We start from the raw sequence: 22603 nt of genomic DNA, 5'->3' as shown, positions 1-22603 counted from the left end.
AAACACTTTCAACAGAGTATTCTGCTGCAGCATAGGACTGTTTTTAAGAATAAATTATTGTTTTAAATAAGATTACTTTGCAATTATCATAAATTCAAATATTAAAACAAGTTAAAAATAAGAGAGAATTATTTTATATTCCTATTAAAACATAGAAAACTGCCGTACTACATGCAATATTCATACCACTTTCTTTTACAATATGTTGCAGTAAATATATTATATAAAATGTATCCGATTGCAAAGTTTTAAATTTACCATTGACAACATTCACTAAATATGTCGTCTTCTTTTGTGTCCGTCATTCATTCATTCATTTACTTGCTAAAAAAGGTAGAGAACACTGAACAGAAACGGGAAATGTTGGCAAATTACTACTGATAAATACGTGTAATAGTTTTATTTTCTTATTTTAGCTTATTGTTGTACAAATTTGTGCGGTCTGACTATTTATGTTGTACGTTCGCGTGATAAGTAATCTGTTTACATTGTGAAATAAGCATTTACTCCTTAGCCGTGAAAACCATATTCGTAGCGAAAGGAGACTTTTTGTGGCAAATTCGGTGTTTTTAATGTTCGGTGATGGTATTTATGGACCGTATCGTTGTACAGTTATCTGTAACTCGCGGGCGGATGAGAAGTCTCTGCTGGATGGCATTATAATGTTGAATACTTTCGTCCTGTGTAAATACTAGTTGCAACAGTCTATCAATAGTTGCGGTTAAGAAGTTTTGCAACTATCATTAGAGCGTGAAAACCGTGTCAAGCTTGCACCCTATGAGATTTGGATTTTATGATAAAAACAACAAACAACAACTTTGTTCTTATTAGATAATAATTTCTATAATATCTAGGAGAAAGACAATGGACCACAGATCGTAACTTTGGAGGTAATATTGATCATGAAATGAAGCATAATAATACACTAGGAATCTTTGTACAATATAATTTTATTGCAGATATATTATGGCATCAGGAACATCTTCATTAGAAAGCAATGGGAGTAATGGTGAGTATTATCATTGTCATTATCCAGACTAAGTAGTAAAAATATTAACTTTTAAATACATATTTCAAATTACTGCTGAAATTAATATTACTCTTATACACATCCTTTAGGTTTGAACCCATTATAGTGTAGTAGAACAGTATTCAATTGTAAACACAGTTATTATGAGTTCAATTTTAGCTCAAGGTGATCTATAATTCTTATTTCCTCCGCCTCAGCAGACAAAGTAAAGCATTCAGTTTGGCCATACAAAAATTGTATTCAATAGGTCTTAAGGTTGAGTGGACCGCTTAAAACACTCTTGTGTGTTTTAAAATGTTCATACATCCATGTCCAAATGCTTTATAATATTAGGTTCTTTCTGCTTCTAGTCCCACAAAAGCTTCAAATGATAGTAACTTATATACAACAAATAAATTGAAAAAAAAAATCAGCTGACAACCTGTCTACAGACAGACTACAGACAGACCGACTGTAGACAGAGGGAACCTAATGTTAATATACTTCATTCACTATTCTCTCCAAATTCTGGAGGCATTGTGTGTTAAGTGGTGGAACATAACGGTACATTTTGCCTTGACCAGGACCAGAAGACAAATTGAAAATATAAATTTAAATAAATATTTCATTTCCTCAAGCGGGGATTGAACCCAAAATCAGTAGTGTTTGCAGTCACACACTTGTGCCCCTGCACCATGACTGGCCTCAATACACTGAATTATTCATATTACTAATTTGTGGTCTTGAAAAAATTTTACCAGGTAGTAATTACAAATTTGACCTTAAATAAAATGTATTATCATATTAATTATAATTCAATAGATTTATTTTTTTTTCAACAAAAACTAATTCAATGAAATGTGATTTCATATATGTAAATATAAAAAAAATACTATTTTCAGAATCAATATCTCACAGCTACGTGAGTAATGAGCGTCATACAACTACCCAAATACCGTCTTTGCCCATTGAATATGACTTATCTTCATCGCAATGCTACGAGAAACCCAACTATACGAGCCACAGCCACACCATGAGTGCACCATACGAACTTGGACAGTATGAAGTATTAAATAAGCAGGCCAACGAGAATCTTAAACAGCAATGTGATAAAGCTCAACATGACTTGAACCAACTAAGACGTCAGTATACTGAGACATCTAGACGTTGTGAACATGTTATGAAGGTTAGTATTGCTATATTTGTTTATAACATCACATTGTCCTCATCAGCACAAAATTTGTGTTAAGGCACTGTTACCCTGACACTGCCCAAATTTCGAGACATATTTTCAGTGGCAGAACACACTACACTACACAAACCCTATACAAATGTCTTATTACCAGAGACTAGGAAATGAAAATAATGAATTCACCTGAATGAGATTGAACCTGAATCCAACTGTCGCATTTACAGTCAGAGGCTATGCTGGAAAGGTCTAATATAAATATAATTTACAATAAATGAACAGATGTTCCCTCTGCTTACGTAATAAATGATAACTGAGTACAATGTCAAGTATTAATTAGTATGCAAATTGCTAATTTCATTTAAAAATAGCTTGTAATTCTGTTTTAGTCAATGTTGTTTTATGTTTTCACAAGCTAGAGAATTAAAGTGTTGGACATTTACATTTTCATTTTACATGTACTGTCTTATATAAATGGCCAGTCGTGGCGTAGAGGCAGATTATAAGGTTCTGTACCCCCACTACAGGAAATGTAAAATGTAATATTTTCATATTTTCGCTTTGGTAACGAAGCAAAGCTTATAGCTGAATTCTGCCACTCATCACGCAATGTCTACAGAATCACGCGATGGGTTTGGGTTCGAATCTCTTTTCCTTTGACTGAATAATGTTCATTTCATCGCTCTGATAAGACGAAGCGCGGCGTAAAGTTTCGTCACTCAACAGAACGGAGTGCCGTGACTCTGGGTTCTGTGTACTTACCGTGCTATGTGTGAAATGTGAAATGACGAACAGAATCCAGCATAAATTAGTCCTTTTATTCTCCATTTTATAGGGTTACGTATCTTTTAAGGAAAAAAGGAACCCTTATCCATTTATCCATCAAAAATGTCGTCAATCTAATTCATAGTTTACTATTTGCCAATTCCAATTGAACTTTTTCGAGAAAATATTTTTATAGAAGGCCGCCCATTAAATAAATGAAAATTTTCTGAAAGCTCGAGTGAAATAACATTTTTTCGAAGTCATTTCAGTATCAAAAGTTCTATATTTTTTTAACGTTTTTAAAGTGTTTATTCCACACTTTTGAAAGAGAAATACTTTTTTACTTGAGAACCGTCCATGCGGCGCGGGTTCAAGTCTCGCTATGTATTTTTTTTAATTTTCTTAAAATATTTTTCTTTTAAAAAGTTCTAAGCGCTAAATATAAGTGCCGCCATTTTTATATCTCGGGGCGAGACCGCGCTTTGGAGCAACGTTGCCAGTCTATTCAGAAATAAATTTCCCCATTTCAATACAAAACAAACTTGCCCTATTGACCTATATTTTATACACACTACACAGCCTTGGAGAAATAGCCTAGTTCTTGTTAGCCATTTTTTTAACTAACCATTATATATTTCAACATTAGTAAATGTGAAAATTATGCTTTAGTTCTATTTTAATGAGAACGTATTTTTTTTTGTTTTTCAAATTTTTGCGCTGTGTTGAAATTGTATTCAGGACTGAGTAATGGATTTGTGTGAGAATAACAACTGATTTTAATATTTTTTTGCTTCACATTGCTTGTTCTCGCACGAAGCAGAGTGCCTACTCTGCTAGAGGGAACCTGGGAACTTAATGTTAAGACACTTTCGTCCAAATTCTGGAGGCATTGAGCGCATTGCGTTTGCCTCTTTACTAAACCAAAGAAATAAAAATATACGATATATCATTTCCTCTATCGGGAATCGAACCCACAACCTATGCGTTACAGTCGCATAGGTACTTGTACTTAATGTTACTTCCTATCGATTTTAATGTTATAAACGAGTAAGTCTGTTACAATAATGTACAACATAAAAAAATAATGCTAAACGAAAAAAGTACTGCACAAAATACTAGTTTTGTATATATTTTATTCGAAGAAACATTTTCGTAAAGATTACTCCACAACGGCTGTAGGTTCGATTCTCACTCGGGAGAGTGTAATATTTAATATTTCACTCTCTCGAGGTCGCTGTAATTTACCTCGTTGCGAGGCAAAATACAGCGATGAGATTCGTCGTTCAACACCTAATGCCTCGAGAAACTGTGAAAGAGAGAAAGTGGCGGAAAGTGGGGAACAGAAGGTCTTAACGCTAGGCTCCTCTGCCTATCGCTATATATGTGAGATAAAGGGATTTTTTATTCTCTTCGTTCTCTTACTAGATTAGCAAAACATTTGTCTCAAGACGCTTTGATTACAAAACTTTTGTAAAGGCGAAAATTACGTAATAATTAATAATAATATTTTCTGACAAATATTTTATATATATAATATTTCAAAAGTAATTTGACATTTTATGGCGATTTGAAATGTTGAAAAATATAGTTTAATTATAAATTATATAAAATATTCCAGGAGCTAGAATACTTCCGCGGCCAACATCGTGCAGCGATGAACCAGCTGGAAGTGTCCGCGCAGGAGACGAGCAGCCTCCGCGGCAAATACGGCGATCTGTTGAATGATAATCAACGGTATTTATATATTACTTAATATTAATAGAATTTCGTATTTGTTTACTACAGCAGGGAAATGAAAATAATATAAACAATTTAGTTAAAAATTCAAATGAAATTTACAATTGTATTGTATATTTATAGACATTTATATTTTATTATATAGTTGCGTTGATATGGTTAATTATGTAATCCATATAATTGTAAAGTCGGATAAAAGGATTTATTATTTATAATACTTAGAATTAGAAAAGAAACAAAGCTTTCAGTTAAATTTAAAAAACATCGTAAAGTATTTAATCGCAAAAATTAACGTTTTTTCCACATTTATATTTTTTTTGCTTTATCACGTATACAGCAGGGTAAAGAAAGAGAAACTAATGTCATGGTCCGTTATCCTCTCTTTGTGCTAGATTTAAGATAGTGCTAAATATCAGACAACAGGGTAATGAATTTCGGACCTCAACGCCGCATTATGTCTACCAATGAATTTTTCAATATATTTCAGCCTAGAGCGTGAGATTCAGCATCTACAACAGAATAGTGGCGCGGAGGGCGCGGACGCTCTCGTACATACATTGAGGAAATACGACGCTCTCAAGGAAGAACTCGAATGTTTCCAGAAAAGGTTAATTTTTTTAAAATAAGAGGTCGATTAAAAACAAAATAAATATTAATTTATTGAATTAATTTTTGGTTATTTTTTTGTTATAACGTATTTGTTGTGAATTGTGGTTTGCAATGTGAAAAAAATACATGTTATAAAATTACATTAAGTGTCTTGACATTTTTTAATAAAAATGATTTTTCCGTCAACATCCCATGTTTCTTTGAAATTTCTTTATATAATTTGTAGTTTTTTATTATTATTTATTCCAGGTATGACGATCTTATAGAAAATCACAACACGACGCTAGAAAATTTGCGAATAGTACAAGAAGAAAACAGTAGGCTCAAGACACAGTGTCACGATTTAACACAAGAGAGAAATGTCGTGGTAATTATAGTGTTTTTTTAAAAGCTAGTTAGTTGAACTGCTACTTTTTTTTGGTTTTAGATAATCAATCATAATTTTAATTGTTCAGCAAAGAAACAGGCAACTATAAAATAGATAACAAAAATAAAAAGAAGAGAGGTGACTTCATTGTCTCAACAGCGATATTTTTCAGGCAACCTAATACATAGGATGTAATAAGAGAAAGAGGGTTAGCGAAGTGAATATTAATTATGATATTTTACTAAAATAAACAAAACAAAAAATTATATTACATAGAGCAGTGACTTACTGAATTTTTAAACTGTCTCTTAGGCAATTAATCTAACGAAGATTAAAAAGATTAGGCCTAATATAAATAAAAATAATAAAATCCAGATTCGCGAGCGCAACGCGCTGAAGCAGCAGGTGGCGAGCGTGGTGCGGCAGTGGGAGGGTGGCGTGCGCGAGCGCAACGACATCAAGCGGCTCACCGACGAGCGCAACGCCGCCATGGCAGAGTACACGCTCATCATGAGTGAGAGGTGATCATGCACACTCAAAGCACACTCATACACACACACTCTTACACGCAGAAACAAACACACACACAGACTTGTATGTAGCTTTCATTTTCAGATAAATTTCGTATTTTTTTCCAGCTCAACTGACCTCAATTTTACTTTATTTTATATAACTGAAAATATTTAATTGTTAAACTAAATTACCTACTTAAATATAACGTTAAACTGTCTACCATAGGGACACAGTACACAAAGAAATGGAGAAGCTCTCTGATGATCTACAGGCGGCGTTAAAACGCGTTGCGGCGTTAGAATCCGCTTTGCAAGCCTCCAGGGAAGAGCAGAGGGCTACCGCTTTACAGGTATGTAGGGACAAGAATAAGAATATTGCTTGGATATTGCTCCAGAATTTGGCGGAAAGTGTGTCTTCACACTAGATTCCCTGTGCCTGCTGTATGCGGATACAGTGTGAAGCTAAAAAAAAATAATAACAATATTTTTACGTTAACAGGCTGAAAGTCTCCGTCGCGAGATCGAATCGGCTCTCGTGGACCGCGACCGCGCGATCAAGGAGTGTACGGATTTAAAAACACCACAGAACACAGCTACGTTGGGGAAATCAAGGTGAATATTGTTTTTTTTTATTTTATGTGATAAAATTAAAAAGAATAATATGTAAGCCATAGAAAATAAAAATAATGATCTAAATGCCAAAGTCTTGAATGGCTACTTATTTTAATTATGCATGGTCTAAAAGAAATTGTGATCTTTTTGTTTTTGGTTATATATGTATAAATTATGACATTTATTTTAGGCCGTCGTGGCGATACAGGTGTGCGACTGTAAGGTGGAAATAATTTATTAAATATTTTCATTTGTTCGCTCTGGTAACAATGCAATGCATCAATTCGATGGAAAGTGGGAAAAGAAAGTATCTTAATAAGAATTGCGTGTGCTAACAATCCCAGGTTCCCTCTGTCTATCCTGCTCGTAGCAGGAGCTGTAAGAACACAAACAATTATAGCAAAGATGAAAAATGTTTGTAAATATGTAGATATAAAAAAGTAAATTGAGAGTGACTGTAAAACCGACTGGTTGTGGGTTCGATCCCCACTCGAGGAGATGAAATATTTATTTAAATTTATATTTCCATTCCTTCGCTCTGGTGTCGAGGCAAAGCGCGACGTTGAGTTTCGTTCCGTATTCAATACGGAATGCCTTCAGATTTCGGCGGAAAGTGGCAAACGGAGTGTCTTAACACAAGGTTCCTTCTGCCTACCATGCTGTGTGCAGGATACAGCGTGAAGCTGAAGCTGATAACAATTTGTTTCAGGCAAGACAACTCAGCGTACCACCATTTAGGGTTATCGAGTGTTGTGGGTACTGATGGGTTCCTCAATGGACAACATTCTAATGATCTTTCTATGGATAAATTACAAGGTATATTAGTATAAGCTATTTATTATCTTAATTTAATATTACAATTAAGTGATGAGTTTGTTTGATTGAACGCGTTAATCTCGACCACTGATGCCTTTGTCTACCCTGCTACAGCTGAAAAAAAAATTGTACATACTAAACCGAAACAATTTTTTTTGTGATAATGATTGTGCTGCTCTATATTAATATATTTTCTCCAGGTCTCTCCCCATCAGAGGCGTCTTGTGCTCGAGTCGACGACGTGGAACAAGCCAACCAAGAAATAGAACGGCTAAGAGCACGAGCTGACAGATTGGCACATGATTTACACGATGCACATAGAGAGGCTGAGGTATAGTATTTTTAAATGAAACTCTAACTGGATTAATCGCATATAGTTAGTAATATACGTTTTTGACCACGGAAATGTGATAAATAATTCTAAACATACATGGTTAACCTGATTAAAAAGTTTTGATCTAAATTTTAGCTGAGGTTATTTAGAAAATATATAAAAAATTTAATGTTCTCTTCGTTCATTTATTTAAATGTAAAATGAGACATGGCATAAGCCATAATTCATGTCTATAAAGACATGAATTAAAGTGCTAAAATCTCTACATTACGTATATTAAAGAAAATAATTTAGATAGATAAAAAAAATTATACGATTTTTTTTTATTTCGCTGTCTATTAGTCAATTTGTTTGAACTGTATGTGTATGTACACAGGCGGTACAGGATTGTACAAATGTATGACTATATGAGTACCGCTTAGCGCCTATTAATTATATATTCACAGTAAAAAATCGACTTTATAATATCCACTTTAGAACGCTTGAATATCTTTTATGAAATTTAAATATTTCCAGGTGTCCAAACGTAGAAGAGACTGGGCGTTCGCTGAAAGAGACAAACTGTTGCAGGAACGAGAAAGTGTCAAAGCTCTCTGTAATCGATTAAGAAAGGTGAGTTATATTTTGAATTTAAATGTGCAAATAAGATTTTTTCTGTGTGTGTTTATGTTAATTAAATTTGAGACAATATGATTACAAATGTTTCAATATTTTATTATTAAATAAAACAACAATTGTATATTTTATTATTCATAAAACTATCAATCGTATTACAGGAACGAGATCAAATGGTAGGGGAGTTGGCTGAGGCGCGGAGGCACGGAGGGAAAAAGGACTCCAAAGAGGGCAAATCTCCCAGACCTAAGTCTCACGAGGATAAATGTCGAATGCCGTCACATAGAGATTCTGATATACAGGTAATACAATTTTTTGGTTGATTCATGTGGGTTCAAATAAAATTTGGGCTCTTTTTTTAGTTACACCTTTTTTGTCCATCATATAACATAATAATTAAAACAGGGAACTTAATTATATATAATATGATGAGAACGTTTTGAAAGTTCTTCGTTCTCCGTTTGTTATAGAGGCAATGCGTTTTGCTGGCGGATCTTAACGACGGAGTGACGCAACGACTGGCCTCTGGCTCCTACGTCGCAATGTATTATTTTTAACAATTTTTTCTAAAAAGGGTTTACAAAAAAGGTTTTTTTATATTCAATAACTATACTTTTTGTTACATATTTTATTTTATTCCAGGACTTCGAATGGGAAATAATCGACGTGGAACTGAGCGGTATGTCTCCGGATGGTTCCTTGGGCTTGGAACTTTGCGGTGGTCGAGATGAACCCTGTTACCCTAATGATTGTAGTGTATATGTGACCGCTGTGAAGAAGGGATCCATTGCAGATGGGAGGATCAAGTGAGTATTTGCAAGAGTTTAGGAGATTTTGAATGGAATCTAGAAGAAGAACCTAGAATTTTAGGGTTAAAATATTCAGTTCTACACTTAACTTTACTTTGTGAGATACATAGTATTATTTTTATTTTTATATTTTTAATGAGATGATTACTTTCTTTAATTATTTGAACTGGTATTTGCTGAACATTGTTAAGTTATTGAGTTTTGAATAGTTTTAATAAGAAAATAATTGCAATTGCTTCAAGAATTCGGCAGGAAATGGGGGACGAAGTGTCTTAACATTAGGTTCCCTCTGTCTATCCTGCTGTGTGCGGGATACAGCATGAAGCGGATTTAATAAGAAAAAAAAAGAAAAACAATTATTAAACATTTTAATTTTCATATTGTTGATTTACGCTGTGTGTGTGGTAGTTGTACAGCAATTTGAAAATTTATATAAATTGCAGAGTGCTCGACCGCATAGCGGACGTGTGTGGCATGTCGCAGTGGGCGCGCGCCACGTTGTGCGCTGCAGCTCTGCGCTCAGCGCTGCAGCGCGGCCCCGTGCAGCTGCGCCTGCAACGCGCCCGCGCCGCGCGCACTCTGCTGCGCATCGCGGGTGGGGGGCAGAGCGGGCTCAGCTTGCAACAAGGTATGTTGGTTTTAATATAGGGGCATTACCTAGGTGTGACTGTAAACGCGACTGTTTGTGGATTAGATACCCACTTGATGAAATGAAATATGTATTGAAATGTATATTTCCATTTCTTTGCTCTGGTGTCCAGGCAAAGCTCGGCGTTGAGTTCCACCAGTCAAAACGCAATGCCTCCAAAATTCGGTGGAAAGTGGGGAACGGAGTGTTATAACACTGGGGTTCCCTCTACCTACCCTGCTGTGTGCGAAATATAACGTAAAGTTGATTTGATTTATTGAACTAGTTTTAGGTGCAATGTTACGCTTTCTATTAAGAAATAGCGTTAACATTTGAATGCAGTGGGAAACTTTTCTAAATATTATGAATTTTATTTTCCAGGTATTTTCATAAGCAAAATAGCTTGTGGCAGTGCGGCCGCTAAAGAAGGCAACGTGTACGTCGGGGATAGAGTTGTCAGTGTGAGTTTTATACTGTTATTTATATTTATTTTATCTTTGACAGTTACTATATTTATTTCATCTTCACGCTGTATCCCGCACACAGCAGGATAGGCAGAGGGAACGGAGTGTCTTAGCAATGGGTTACGTCATGGCGCAGCGGCATAAGGGTGTGACTGTAACGCGATGGTTGTGGGCTCGATCCCCACTCGAGGATGTGAAATATTTATTTACGTTTATATTTCGATTTCTTCGCTCTGGTGTCGAGGCAAAGCGCGATCTGTTCTGCCACTCAACACCCAATGCCTCCAGAATTCTTCAAAAAGTGGGGAACGGAGTGTTTTAACACTAGGTTCCCTGTGCCTATCCTGCTGTGTGCAGGATACAGCGTGAAGCTGATTTTTATTTTTATAAAATTTCTTCGAGTGGCAATCAAACCCACAACCTGTCGCGTTTACAGTCACAAGCTTGTGCCCCTGTGCCATGACTGGCCTCTAAAATAGTTCCATGTCTTTTATTTCTCCACAGATAAACAACTGCTCCCTAGAAGGCATAAAAAGTGTATCAGAAGCAACAGCACTACTCAACGACTGTCACTACGACTGTGTGCTGCTTACTGTGCTGAGACCTCTTTACCCCTGCTGCGATCCGCGTAACAGGTAAGCATTACATAGGCCTTGGCCTGGAACTACGAGCTATGGTTCCATGCCACGATCACGAGTTACAAGCCATGCCCTGGCTATATAGTACAAAGCCATAACCTCAAATCATGCTATAGTTAAATAATATTGACTTAAGGATTTTAGTAAATCTTTAGAATAGTTAATATAGGACCTAAAAGTTATATTGTTAAAATTAATCCAATTTATTGATTTTTTATTTAATACGCCAACAATAATCATTTTTAAAATTGAAATCGAACCCATTTATATTGCCTTCTTACTTTTATATTGAAGTTGTATGTTAGTCAATATTTACAATTTTCATCACTTTTCAAGTGTAATAAAAAAATGCACTTCATCTCGCGTGCCATAATATTTATTGTCGATTTCCTACATAATTGCAAACAGACAAACAAACATACTTAGACTCTGTTTTTGCAATATCGGTATAGTTGTACTCAACTTCTAGTCGGGTTGTTACTGGTGCATAGTCAATAGATGTATTTTATATGAAATAATATTAACTTAATTTTATTATTTACACAATTTGATATTAAATATTTAATATATACATATTATAGTATCCGTGGTCGTAAGTAATTTCATTTAAAATTATATATATAATTTAACTATTAAAGTCTTGAAATACAATGTTTTTGCTATTAATATTATGAAATTTATTTCGGCGGCGAGTCCCACCATTCAAAACGCAATGCTTCCTGAATTCGGCGGAAAGTGAGAAACAGGAGTGTTTTAATTGGAAAGGAGTATCTTTATGTTAGGTTTCCTGGTTCCCTCCGCCGCCTTCCTGGCAGCAACTGAACCCACAACTGTCAAACTTACAACCAGACATTGTCTATATAATTTTATACTAATATAAATAAAGTAAACAAATACAATGTTTACAGGCTCTCGCTGTACGAGCAATCGTACGGTGACAACAAGATGGTGAACATTTGCTCCCAGACCGAGGACAACTGGGGCGCCTTCATACCGCCGCCACCTGAGCCTAAGGTATTCATTCCTTCTTTTGGGTTCCCTCTGCCTACCCCGCTGTGTGTGGGATATAGCGTGAAGCTGATCTAATGTAATGTCTTTTAATATCTGTATAGGTGCATGTGGAACACTCAGTAGCGGAATTCGACCGGCGCTACGTATACCACGTAGCGGCCGGCAGCCAGGGGAAGATACACCAGGAGAGAGGTACTTATATATTTATATAAAATATTATATATTATCATAATATGAATCATATGGAAGTAAATAAAATTATTTCCATTTAGATTAGTATTTGGGTAGTTAAATTATGTTTTCGTATCGTTATAATTTCTGTATATTTGGGTCTATAATCTAAATATTATTAAAAAATGTGTAGTTTTATACAATAACCATTTAATTATAGATAAAAATCATTAAGTATTGTTTTGTTGTTTTGAAAAAAAAAAGCATTGTCTCCTATATGATTCATATATGTACATTGTAAATTATTTAGTAATAATTAGTTTATAGTTAAAAAATAGTTTTAAAAAATCTTTAATTCTTTTGAGTGTATTTAGGAATGTTGTTTCTCACGTATTTAGGAATGTTGAGGCATAAGCTTTTCTTGAGTTGATTTCACTTAAAAAATAAAATAATTTTTTTTTCGCTACACGCTGTATGTATTGCGCACATAGCAGGGTAGGCAGAGAGAAATTGGGAACCTAGTGTCATTTTGAGGTGTTTGGAGGCGTTTGAAGTAGCGGCGTAGTAGCGGTAAGTGAGAATGGAACCCATAACCTGTCGCGCTTTTAGTCTGACGTGGCCCTGCGATACGACTGACATAAAACATATCTATATTAATTTAATTAAAATTTTAACTCATCTTCATTTAGTAGTGCTTTTAGTACTGCTTAAGAAAATTCTGTTTTTGGTTATATAAAACCATAAAAAGTATAAGTGTCATATTTTTTAATAAAAAATTTAAAGCAAAGCGAGGTCGGTTGACTAGATTTTTTAGTATTTGTTTTTTCATTATATTATTAATTTTGTATTATTACAAAAAAAGGATTTAAAAACACGAACATATTTTTTGTAATTATTTAGAACATTTTTTTCTAATTCTTTATATTTTATTATACTTTATGTATATTTAGAATAATATTTACTGTAATTATAATAATAAAATAATAATAAAAAAAGAAAAACACATAATTCCGATACCGGGAATCGAACCCGAGCCTCCTGGGTGAGAGCCAGGTATCCTAGCCACTAGACCATATCGGATGTTGGGCTTAAGATCTGAAATAGTAGACATTACAAAACTTTTAAGTAACTAAAAAAAATTGTTATAGATAGATCATATTATGATCTATGTCTAGTGATAAATTAATCCATTCTCCACTTTTTGCGGAGATAAAATGTAGTTGTATTCAAATATGTATAAGTGTCCACAAATAAGATGATGTGTATCGTACAAGAAAAGAATATCTCGAAACTTAATGATCAAAAATAAGACGGAGAGCTTATACACTAGGTTCATTCTGCATAATGTGTGAATTAAAAAAAATATGATTGACAAAGAACAAAAGCAAAAAACAAATATACATAAATAAGATGCGATAAATTACATGTTGAGTGGCGAAACTCAACGCCGTGCTGAAAATATTAAATAATTTATTATTCCCATTGAGAAACGAACCCACGACCTTGCCTTATGCGGGAAGGTAAAAAATAAAATTGTAACAGATGTTGACAATTATACCTTTACTAGTTATGACGTTTGCCATTGCCGTTAGGCAAAACACTCGAGATATCATTATCTGGTATCGACTAGATAAGATTGTGTTCATATATCGATCTATTTATTTGTTTTTTTTTTGTTAGGAATAGTATACAATACTAAATAAATTAATGTTAAATAAGATGAATATTTTTTTGATATACTCTATGTGCGTTTATAAAAACATTTATTTTAAGAAAATCGATGTATCTTATTCCCTAACAGAAAATAAAATACATAAATGTTTAATTTTTGAGTTATTGTCAATTCCTAATTTCTTTTTCTTAAACATTGAAAACATTGAAAGGGAAAGTATTGGTGATAAGAAAGTGACATCGAATCCGACTGTAAAAACGACAGAATGGTTCGATTGCCATTGAGGGAAGTTAATTATTTTTGTTTTCTTGCTCTGGTACAAAACAAGCGCGACGTTGACTCCCACCACTAGACACTCGAAAATTTTGCGATACGTGAACAGAGTGTCTTAACACTAGATTCCATCTACTGGTATATACGGGATACAGCTACTGTTCAGGAGGTTTTTCTTAGCAGAATATGACTTTCTTGTTGGTGGTTTCCTGTATGACTGACTCTACTTATATTTTTAATTATATACTTTTAAATCAGTCAATTTGACTGATTAAAAAGTATATAAATAAAAATAACTCATAATAACCTAATAGAATAAATTATATTTTATTTACATTTTGATATTTCAATAAAAACAATTTGGTCAACTAGTAAAAGGTGTTGCAGGCACATGGGACATGATTCGCGGAAAGATAGAGGCCGTCACTGGCAAGAGTAAAGACAAGCAGAGCAAGGTGGGTTGTATATGTTTTACTTTATCGATGATGAAAATATAGGCATTTTTTCAGAATTTTCTTTAGAAGGGAATTATAAGAAAACTTGATAATTCTATCCCCACTGGAAACGGTTACAGTTAAATTATTTTCTTTTGATCCACTCAATTAAAACAGTGTCTTTAATTGGATTCCAGAAGAAATTAGAGATATAAGTGTCTCTTTCTACCTAGCGTGTTATGCCTTATCACCTATTAATAAATTTGTTAGAAATCTTTTTGAAAAATGCATAGTGCCTATTCTACAATTTTTATTGTCTAATCTGGAAATATTATACTTGCAGAAATGTTGAGTTAGGTCACTTTTATTAAGGGGAGCGATATAGAATAATCAATAGATTGTCTTATCTTTTGATTGTATTTTATTTATTGATATATTTTATTATAATTTTTAGTAGTGAGTCGAACATGTCGTTTATTTATGCTCCATCATGATTGACTTAGAAATAACTTTCACTTTCTATAGTGGTTGTGGGTTCTATAAAGTGGCACTTATGTGAGCCATTGAGTTTTAAAATGTACAAATAATTTGAAATTGATAGATATAATGGTAAATAATTGTATAATAAAAGATGTGTTAATATTAAAACAATATCCCATCTAATGTGTATAATTTACGTTTTCTGTTTTTTGTATTTTTTTTAATATTTGACAGGTGCCAGAATCAGATGCTATTGCGGAGCTAGACTCGGTTATCGACAGTTATCACGGGAAAACAAGTGAGTACAGACTTATGTTTATTACTTATTGTGTTATTGTATTTATATTATTATTTCACCATTGTGGTCCAATTAATGAAATTTGAAAACTATTTTGTTAAATTAATAAATATAAATTTATATTTTAGTTAAAGAAACTAGCAGCGTACTAAAGAGGTCAAGACGAAAAAATAAAGAAGCTCAGAATGATGTTAAAAATGGCGGCACTTGGCCTAAAGCGAGAGCAAATTTTATACTAGAAGATAACGCGACAGGAACCATAGTACAACCTCGATCGAGAAAAGAAAGGCCACATTTATCAATTTTACTCAGCCCTCCAACAAAGTTACCGCCTGAACCGCAAAGATCTAATACGAATAGGAATTCGAATCCCATACCCTTAGGGCATGTGCCCTTAACTCAAGTGACTACGCCAGCGCGACATTCTGTCTATAAATCTATTGAATCCAGTCCAGCCATTGAACATTTTCCCAAACCGGCCCCTTTAGCCATACATAACCCTTTTGCACCCAATAGTATGCCCTTCGAGAAAAATCGGACTTTAGAAAAAGAAAAAATATCTATAAGTGATTATGAACAGGATGTTACTCCGAATAGATTAAGTTTAGTTCTCAATCCGTCAGAAGATTCCCTTTTTTATCAACCTGCCATGAGAAACCGTACAAAAAGCCCCCATTCCTTAGACTTTATGGTCAACAAAGGCCCTAATTCACTCGATTTTGTATCAAGAAAATCACCCAGTTCACTTGATCATTCGATTAAAAATCACACGGGGAAAGATATACTCGATCAGTTCTACTCCTCTAAAAAAGCATCTTCGCCCAAAACAGTGAATAAATATCCATCTGACAGTGACAGTTTCGGTCCAGACAGCTTAAATAGCAATGCTAATTTCCCAATGACGGGAACATTGCCATCTCAATCACGTCTCCAGTCCCAATACTATAGAGGGCCGTTCACAAATTCGAATCCACATACATCTAGTCGATACAACCATCTTTCCAGTCCAACTAATATACCACAGAGTCAATCAGGAGAAAGTATTGGCACAAGTTACGACATGCATTCATTTACGTCGCACACGCACAATATGTCCGACTTACATCCTGTACCAAGAGTGAATAGAGAGTACCACCATACATACGAAGGCGGGACCTTCCCCAGAAAAAAAGAAAACCAAAGGTTTCGTATCCCATCTAATCCTAGTGTGACATCTAAAAATTCTGCAGGAAAACTTAGTACGGGTTCTATTGAGAGAAGTTCAGAGAGAAATTCCCCAATGCCGACATTTCACGTAGAAGTGCTAAGTCCTGGACGAGGGGCAAAGCAATTGACTCACAAAACGAGGAATTCTATGCCCGAATATTGTGGATTAGGATGGAATAAACCTCTGCCGGGGGAGTTGAGGAGGGTTCACATTGACAAAAGTCAGCAGCCGTTGGGCATACAAATATATTGTCCGCCAAGTAGTGGGGGAGTTTTTGTTTCTACTGTAAATGAGAACTCCTTGGCCAGTCAAGTTGGTCTCCAAGTTGGTGATCAGTTATTAGAAGTTTGTGGAATTAATATGAGATCAGCGACTTATACTTTAGCTGCAAGTGTTTTAAGACAAATCGGAAATTCAATAACTATGCTAGTTCAATACAGTCCTGAGAAGTACAAAGATGAGATGGAAGTTCCAGGTAGCTCGTCTTCCGGAGACAGTTCTCATGATGAGGAGGTTTCCCTATCTGGATCTCCAACACCTCGGAACTCGCCTGGTCCACAACAATCATTACGAATGGATGTTCCGTCCACTGAAGTGGCGACATTAAGGCAGTCGCAAGGGAAAGATTTACCCAGATTTTTGTTAATAGAAATGCGTAATTGCTCAGATTTGGGTATAAGTCTTGTGGGTGGTAATGCTGTTGGTATTTACGTGCACAGTGTTCAAATAGATTCGCCCGCGTATATAGCGGGCTTGAGGACGGGAGATCAAATTTTGGAATATAATAACGTGGATTTAAGGCGAGCTACTGCTGAGCAGGCAGCTTTGGAACTAGCGAAACCGGCTGATAAAGTAAGTATATATGTACTTTAGTTGGTATAAAATACTTTGTACTTGTTGATATCTTTTTTATACGTGTACTTAGTAGTGTATAAAGTTCTTATGGATAATTCTTTTATGCAAAACTGTCAAATATTTTAATACATGATGTAATGTCAGCAAAGTATGTTTGTTCTTAAGTTTGTTCTCATATTTTTTTCATATGTGTATGAATAAACTCTATGCTTATGCTATGCTATGCTATGCTATTAACTAACAACATAATTATTTCTATACACGTTAGATTTTTAATATTTTTTCTCCCAACAGGTGAGCGTTCTAGTCCGACATGATCTGCCCCAATATCATGAAATAAAAGACAAACCCGGCGACGCATTTTATATACGAGCCGGTTTCGACCGTTGCGCTAAAATAGCTTCCATAGGAATGGACACTATAGATGAATATTCTCTATGGTTTCGCAAAGATGAAGTGTTATTTGTAGATAACACGTTGTTTAACGGCGCCCCCGGTCTCTGGAGGGCGTGGCAGTTGGATTGCAAAGGTGTTAAACGCCACTGGGGCACTATACCCAGTAAATTTAAGTGAGTTTGGTTGGTTTATTTGGGAATTTTGCAATAAAATTTAACATATTGTGCAATATTTTTACAAATTTAAAATTAATTTCCAGAGTGGAAGAAATACTCCGCCGTTCAATAGGTACACTAGACAATGAAGCTCAAAGACGAGCATCGAGTACAGCAAGAAGATCGTTCTTCCGACGTAAAAAACATAGAGATAGTAAAGAACTAGCGTCCTTCTCTAACACCGAGTTGGGGTGCTGGAGTGACTCTGGGACATTAGCTGATGATGTACCACTGAGTTATCAGAGAGTGGAGAAATTACATTGTGAGTGCTGTTTTATATTGACGTTTTTATTTTGGGTGGTTCATAATATTTGAGTAGAATTTATTTAGTTGTAATTGTTTTAGTTTTCGTTCTTTTAGTCTAATTTCATATATGTGTCGTGATCAACCTCGCTTTGCTCAATAATATTGTAAACGGTAGTGTAATTTTGTGTATTAAACAAGTGTAAGTAATAATTTAATATATTTTTCTTTAGTACTAAGAGCTGTAATACTGGTAGAACGAAAGGACTTAGAGAAAAGGTTTAGAGTTTTATATTTTGTATGCGATAGAAGTGTCTAACTGTAAGGATATACTGCGTACTCTCTCTACAATATATTTATTCAATCAATCTATTTATCTACTTCTTCTAGAACGTATTTCAAAGGCGGTATCAGTAGGATCATTCAATCCTCTTAGACTGTTTCACCCATCTCAAAGATAATTCATTAAATTATTTCTCTATCCCTATTCCACATATATGAAACGTTACTTACATATATATTAATTTACATTAGATGGTAGTAAACGACCTGTGGCCGTGCTGGGTCCTCTCAGGGAGTGTGTGGCGGGCAAGTTGGTAACCGACTGGCCGCACGTGTTCGCGCGAGCACGACCCGACCCGCGAGCACTCAGGGACCTCGCTGATAAGGTAAGGGCCTAAAATATCAATTAAAGCACTGGTTCTAGAGCACTACATCATGTAGCGTGTCAATTGAATGGTTGTGATTCATTTGGTCAATGGAGTAAATAAAATGCGGCGTTGAGTAGCGCCACTCAACACGCTTTGTCTCGAAAATTAGAAGGTGTGTGAGAAACGGATTGTTTTAACACTACCTCTTAATTTGTTATATGCGGCATACAATATCCTACAAAAGCAAAAAAAATATTTTGTTGATAATGTTTTATTTTCTTTTAACTCAGGGAATCCACTGTATAATAGACGTGAGCGTACCCACAATAGAGAAACTCCACAAGCATCAAATATATCCAATAGTTCTTTTCATCAAATTCAAGTCATTCAAACAAATTAAAGAAGTCAAAGACACAAGGTACCCCGCGGACAAAGTGTCTGCGAAGGCCGCTAAAGAAATGTATGAACATGGTCTCAAAGTTGAGAACGAGTATAGGAATTTTATATCAGGTTAGTTGTTTTAAAATATTATTATTTTTTGTTATTAAATTGAGAGAGTAAATGAGTATTTAAAAAAGGCGTATGGCGCAGCGGCACACCATCTGACGAACGTGTAACGTGTTCTAGCACTACTACAGTTAAACACACACTAAAGTTATCATAAGATTCGTATAATAAATAAATTCGTATAAAAAAAAACAATGAATATTCACTTTATACTTATCACTTCCCAGCGGAAATACCAGCCGGTGTGAACATAGCGTACATGTGCACACAAATCAAAGAGGCGGTCGAGGAAGAGCAGAACAAGACACTATGGGTGCCCTCAGCGCAGGCCTGACCTTTGCCCCCCACGCCCCCTTCCAACCCTCCCTCCACTACGCCCTCCACTAGTACTCCCTCTAAACAGAAATCTGTTACCTTCTGTTCCCATTGCAAATATGATAAACCACCTGTCTCTGATATAGATATCAGGTACTACTCTGATCCTGGGCAACCGGACTCGCCCATACACAAAACCAAGAAAAAACCCAAAAACGACTTCACTGATAGCGATCAAAGGTACTATTCGGAACCGGATGTCAAATATTTCGAAATCGATTATGAATTTCTCAAAGAATTACGAAAAATCGCTAAAAATAACTGTCCGAAATGTAAACGGAAAAAGTCAAGGAAGAGTGATAAAAGTTATCGATATCGAGATAAGAATACTCTAAAACCACCAACTAGTGGTGCTATCAAAGAAAACTACGTGCTATGTAACGGAAAATATCATAGAGACATAGAGCATTGTCGATTTTGTTGCAAAATATGCAATCGATCGACTGATACACTCGATTCGATTGAAGACGAATATTCTCTTGCCTCCAAAAGTTATAGTTTATCGAGTAAAACTATCAGTTCTCGGTCTAAAACCAATCCGCATCGCGAAAGGAAGAACTCGTTGCAATCGAATAAATCGGTATCGTTTCTAGAATCGAGTAACGATGAATCGATGAAAGATGAACCGAATTACACAGCGAGTAGCTTCACCAATGATTTAAAGAAGTTTTTATTGAAGCCCTCGTCGCCGAGGTTGAGTTTGCGAGAGAAGTTTATTATAAGTTTCAAACAAGAATTGGAGGCTACGAAGAAATCACCTAAATTAAAAGCTATTAAAGGTCTGTGGAAGTCCTATTAAAATGGTCAATATTTTTTTTAGAGAAGCTACTAAAGTTAAACGATTTCCAAGAGATGAGTTCAAATCCCGCTACATTAAAAATTTATGTCTTGTAAAAAAGTATTTTTCCTTCCTAAGTGTGATATAACACAGATAATGTTACTCTTTTTTATTTTTTGCTAAATATTTGTCCAAATTTTCTAAAGTATACATTTTATTAATGTTTAAACTATAGTCAATGTTTAATGATATTTCAAATTTTTTATTCATAATGGTTCTTATATATTTACCATTTTGAACTAAAATAAAAACATGTTTATAGTACGGCCGACGAGTCGTGGCCACGTTGAAGTTGGATGTAGATGATTGCGCAGATATGATTTTAGATTTTTTTCTTACCTATGATTGTTTTTTCCCCAAGTGTAAATTGCGCAAAATAAACAAACAATCTAACATCAAGGCTGCCATGACATATTATGTACTCGTATGCCTTACTGTAAATCGTTTTTAATTTCATATCAACTTCTTAAATATAGCAATATATTTCTTATCTACATACATGTATTCTAATTACGACATAAAAAAACAAAGTAAGTCTCGTATCTTCAAAATATACTTCACCATTTTATATATATTATTCTAGAATTTTCTTCGAGCCGTTTATAATTTAAACAATATTTCCTTACTTGGTGCTTTTTATTTAGAATTATTAGGTTTTTTATCGTGTTTTTCAAACGTAAGTGTTCAGAAGTGGTCTAAACTTTATAATAGAAATATAAAATGTGTAGGTGCTAACTATGAATGTCGATTTCAAACGTATTTTCTATACAATACTTGTAGATTTGTTTTTAATATCAAATCGTAATCGATTATAACTATAACGAATAATCGAATGGTACTCGTAAAATTCGTTTTTGAGATGGATTTTTTGAGGAATAATAATAACATAATTTTATCGGCGATAAGAAATGTTATGAAATTAAATGACATGATCTTTTTAAAACATTTGAATTGATCCTTTACTTGAATATTTACACTTCATAAGTTTTTGAACGTCTTTTTTATACAGTGAAAATAATTCTTATTCTTAATAATTTATATATATTTATTTAATGTTAAAATAAACTCGTTTTTTTATTTTTCAGTTAAAAAGAATACAATAGGTGCCAATAGACAATTATACAGATACAAAATATAACGATTTTTAATATACTAAAAAATCATGAATACTTAAGTGTCTTAGTTTAGACTAGATCAATGTAGACCTAAATAACCTAAAAGTAGACTTCATTCAAAGTAGCCTAGCTTAGAACGTAGGGATCAATAGACACTTAGTAATGTTTATTAGATATTTTAAATATTATCGTGACGTGACACGATTTGACACGTCTTTGTCATTTAAAACAAGTTTGGACTTGTCACGTATACAATTTTTTATATGCATGTCTAATAAATTTATAAAGTAGATGTGTGTTATATGGGATGTTGATAAGTTATTTTTTTTGTACGATTTATAAAAGTAAATTATTAATACAACACGGCTACTATTACAGGAAACGTCTACAAGCAAGTGACTTCATATTTTACTATTGAATGAATATTCAAAAATTGATTTTATGATAATAAGAGAGGGTTATGTTTTTTTAAATTAGTTTAAAATGGTTCCTATTTTTAATTTATTTATATATATATATATATATATATGTATATGTATATTATATATATATATATATATATATATATATATATATATATATATATATATATATATTGGGAATAATAAAAAATAAATCAACATCCCTTTTAGGATTTTTTTTTATTTTATTAAAATACAGTAGGTATTTCATAGTTCAGGATTACATGACATGTTTGATTCATAAAAGAATATAGATATTTTTAAAATTACACAGTAAATATATGTATTATATTATCAA

General features: G+C 34.1%; 2 protein-coding genes and 1 non-coding gene across 5 annotated transcripts; 2 read left to right on the top strand and 1 right to left on the bottom strand.

Annotated features, from left to right (window-relative positions):
* Positions 1–304: 304 nt before the first annotated feature.
* Dlg5 (MAGUK family member discs large 5) lies at positions 305–19879 on the top strand. Of its 3 annotated transcripts, none has more exons than XM_085185418.1 (27): positions 305–890; positions 960–1009; positions 1912–2195; positions 4582–4697; positions 5188–5307; positions 5559–5676; positions 6052–6197; positions 6415–6538; positions 6688–6800; positions 7510–7616; positions 7817–7947; positions 8467–8562; positions 8727–8867; positions 9208–9371; positions 9818–10002; positions 10384–10463; positions 10971–11101; positions 12013–12118; positions 12217–12307; positions 14619–14686; positions 15380–15443; positions 15572–17502; positions 17800–18074; positions 18161–18378; positions 18894–19027; positions 19300–19519; positions 19744–19879. In XM_085185418.1, exons 2-27 carry the CDS (start codon positions 967–969, stop codon positions 19848–19850), a joined length of 5313 nt encoding a protein of 1770 aa, XP_085041544.1. In that variant the 5' UTR covers positions 305–890; positions 960–966; the 3' UTR covers positions 19851–19879. The 3 variants fall into 3 exon arrangements, with proteins under 3 accessions (XP_085041544.1, XP_085041543.1, XP_085041542.1); XM_085185417.1 differs by having other exon boundaries at positions 14610–14686; XM_085185416.1 differs by having other exon boundaries at positions 14604–14686.
* Positions 13295–13366, bottom strand: TRNAE-CUC (transfer RNA glutamic acid (anticodon CUC)). Its single transcript has one exon. It is a non-coding gene; the product is annotated as a tRNA-Glu (tRNA).
* On the top strand, positions 19851–21233 carry LOC146539270 (uncharacterized; the record flags this gene model as incomplete). The annotated part of the gene is made up of 1 exon (XM_085185419.1): positions 19851–21233. A coding segment is annotated over one exon (840 nt), but the record flags the coding sequence as incomplete, so codon positions are not given.
* Between the last annotated feature and the right edge of the window lie 1370 nt (positions 21234–22603).

The sequence above is a fragment of the Heliconius melpomene genome, chromosome 5 (genome assembly GCF_056956725.1).
Source record: "Heliconius melpomene rosina isolate 202511_hmr_F chromosome 5, ASM5695672v1, whole genome shotgun sequence".
Lineage (NCBI taxonomy): Eukaryota > Metazoa > Arthropoda > Insecta > Lepidoptera > Nymphalidae > Heliconius > Heliconius melpomene.
This window is presented reverse-complemented; position numbering and strand designations above follow the sequence as displayed.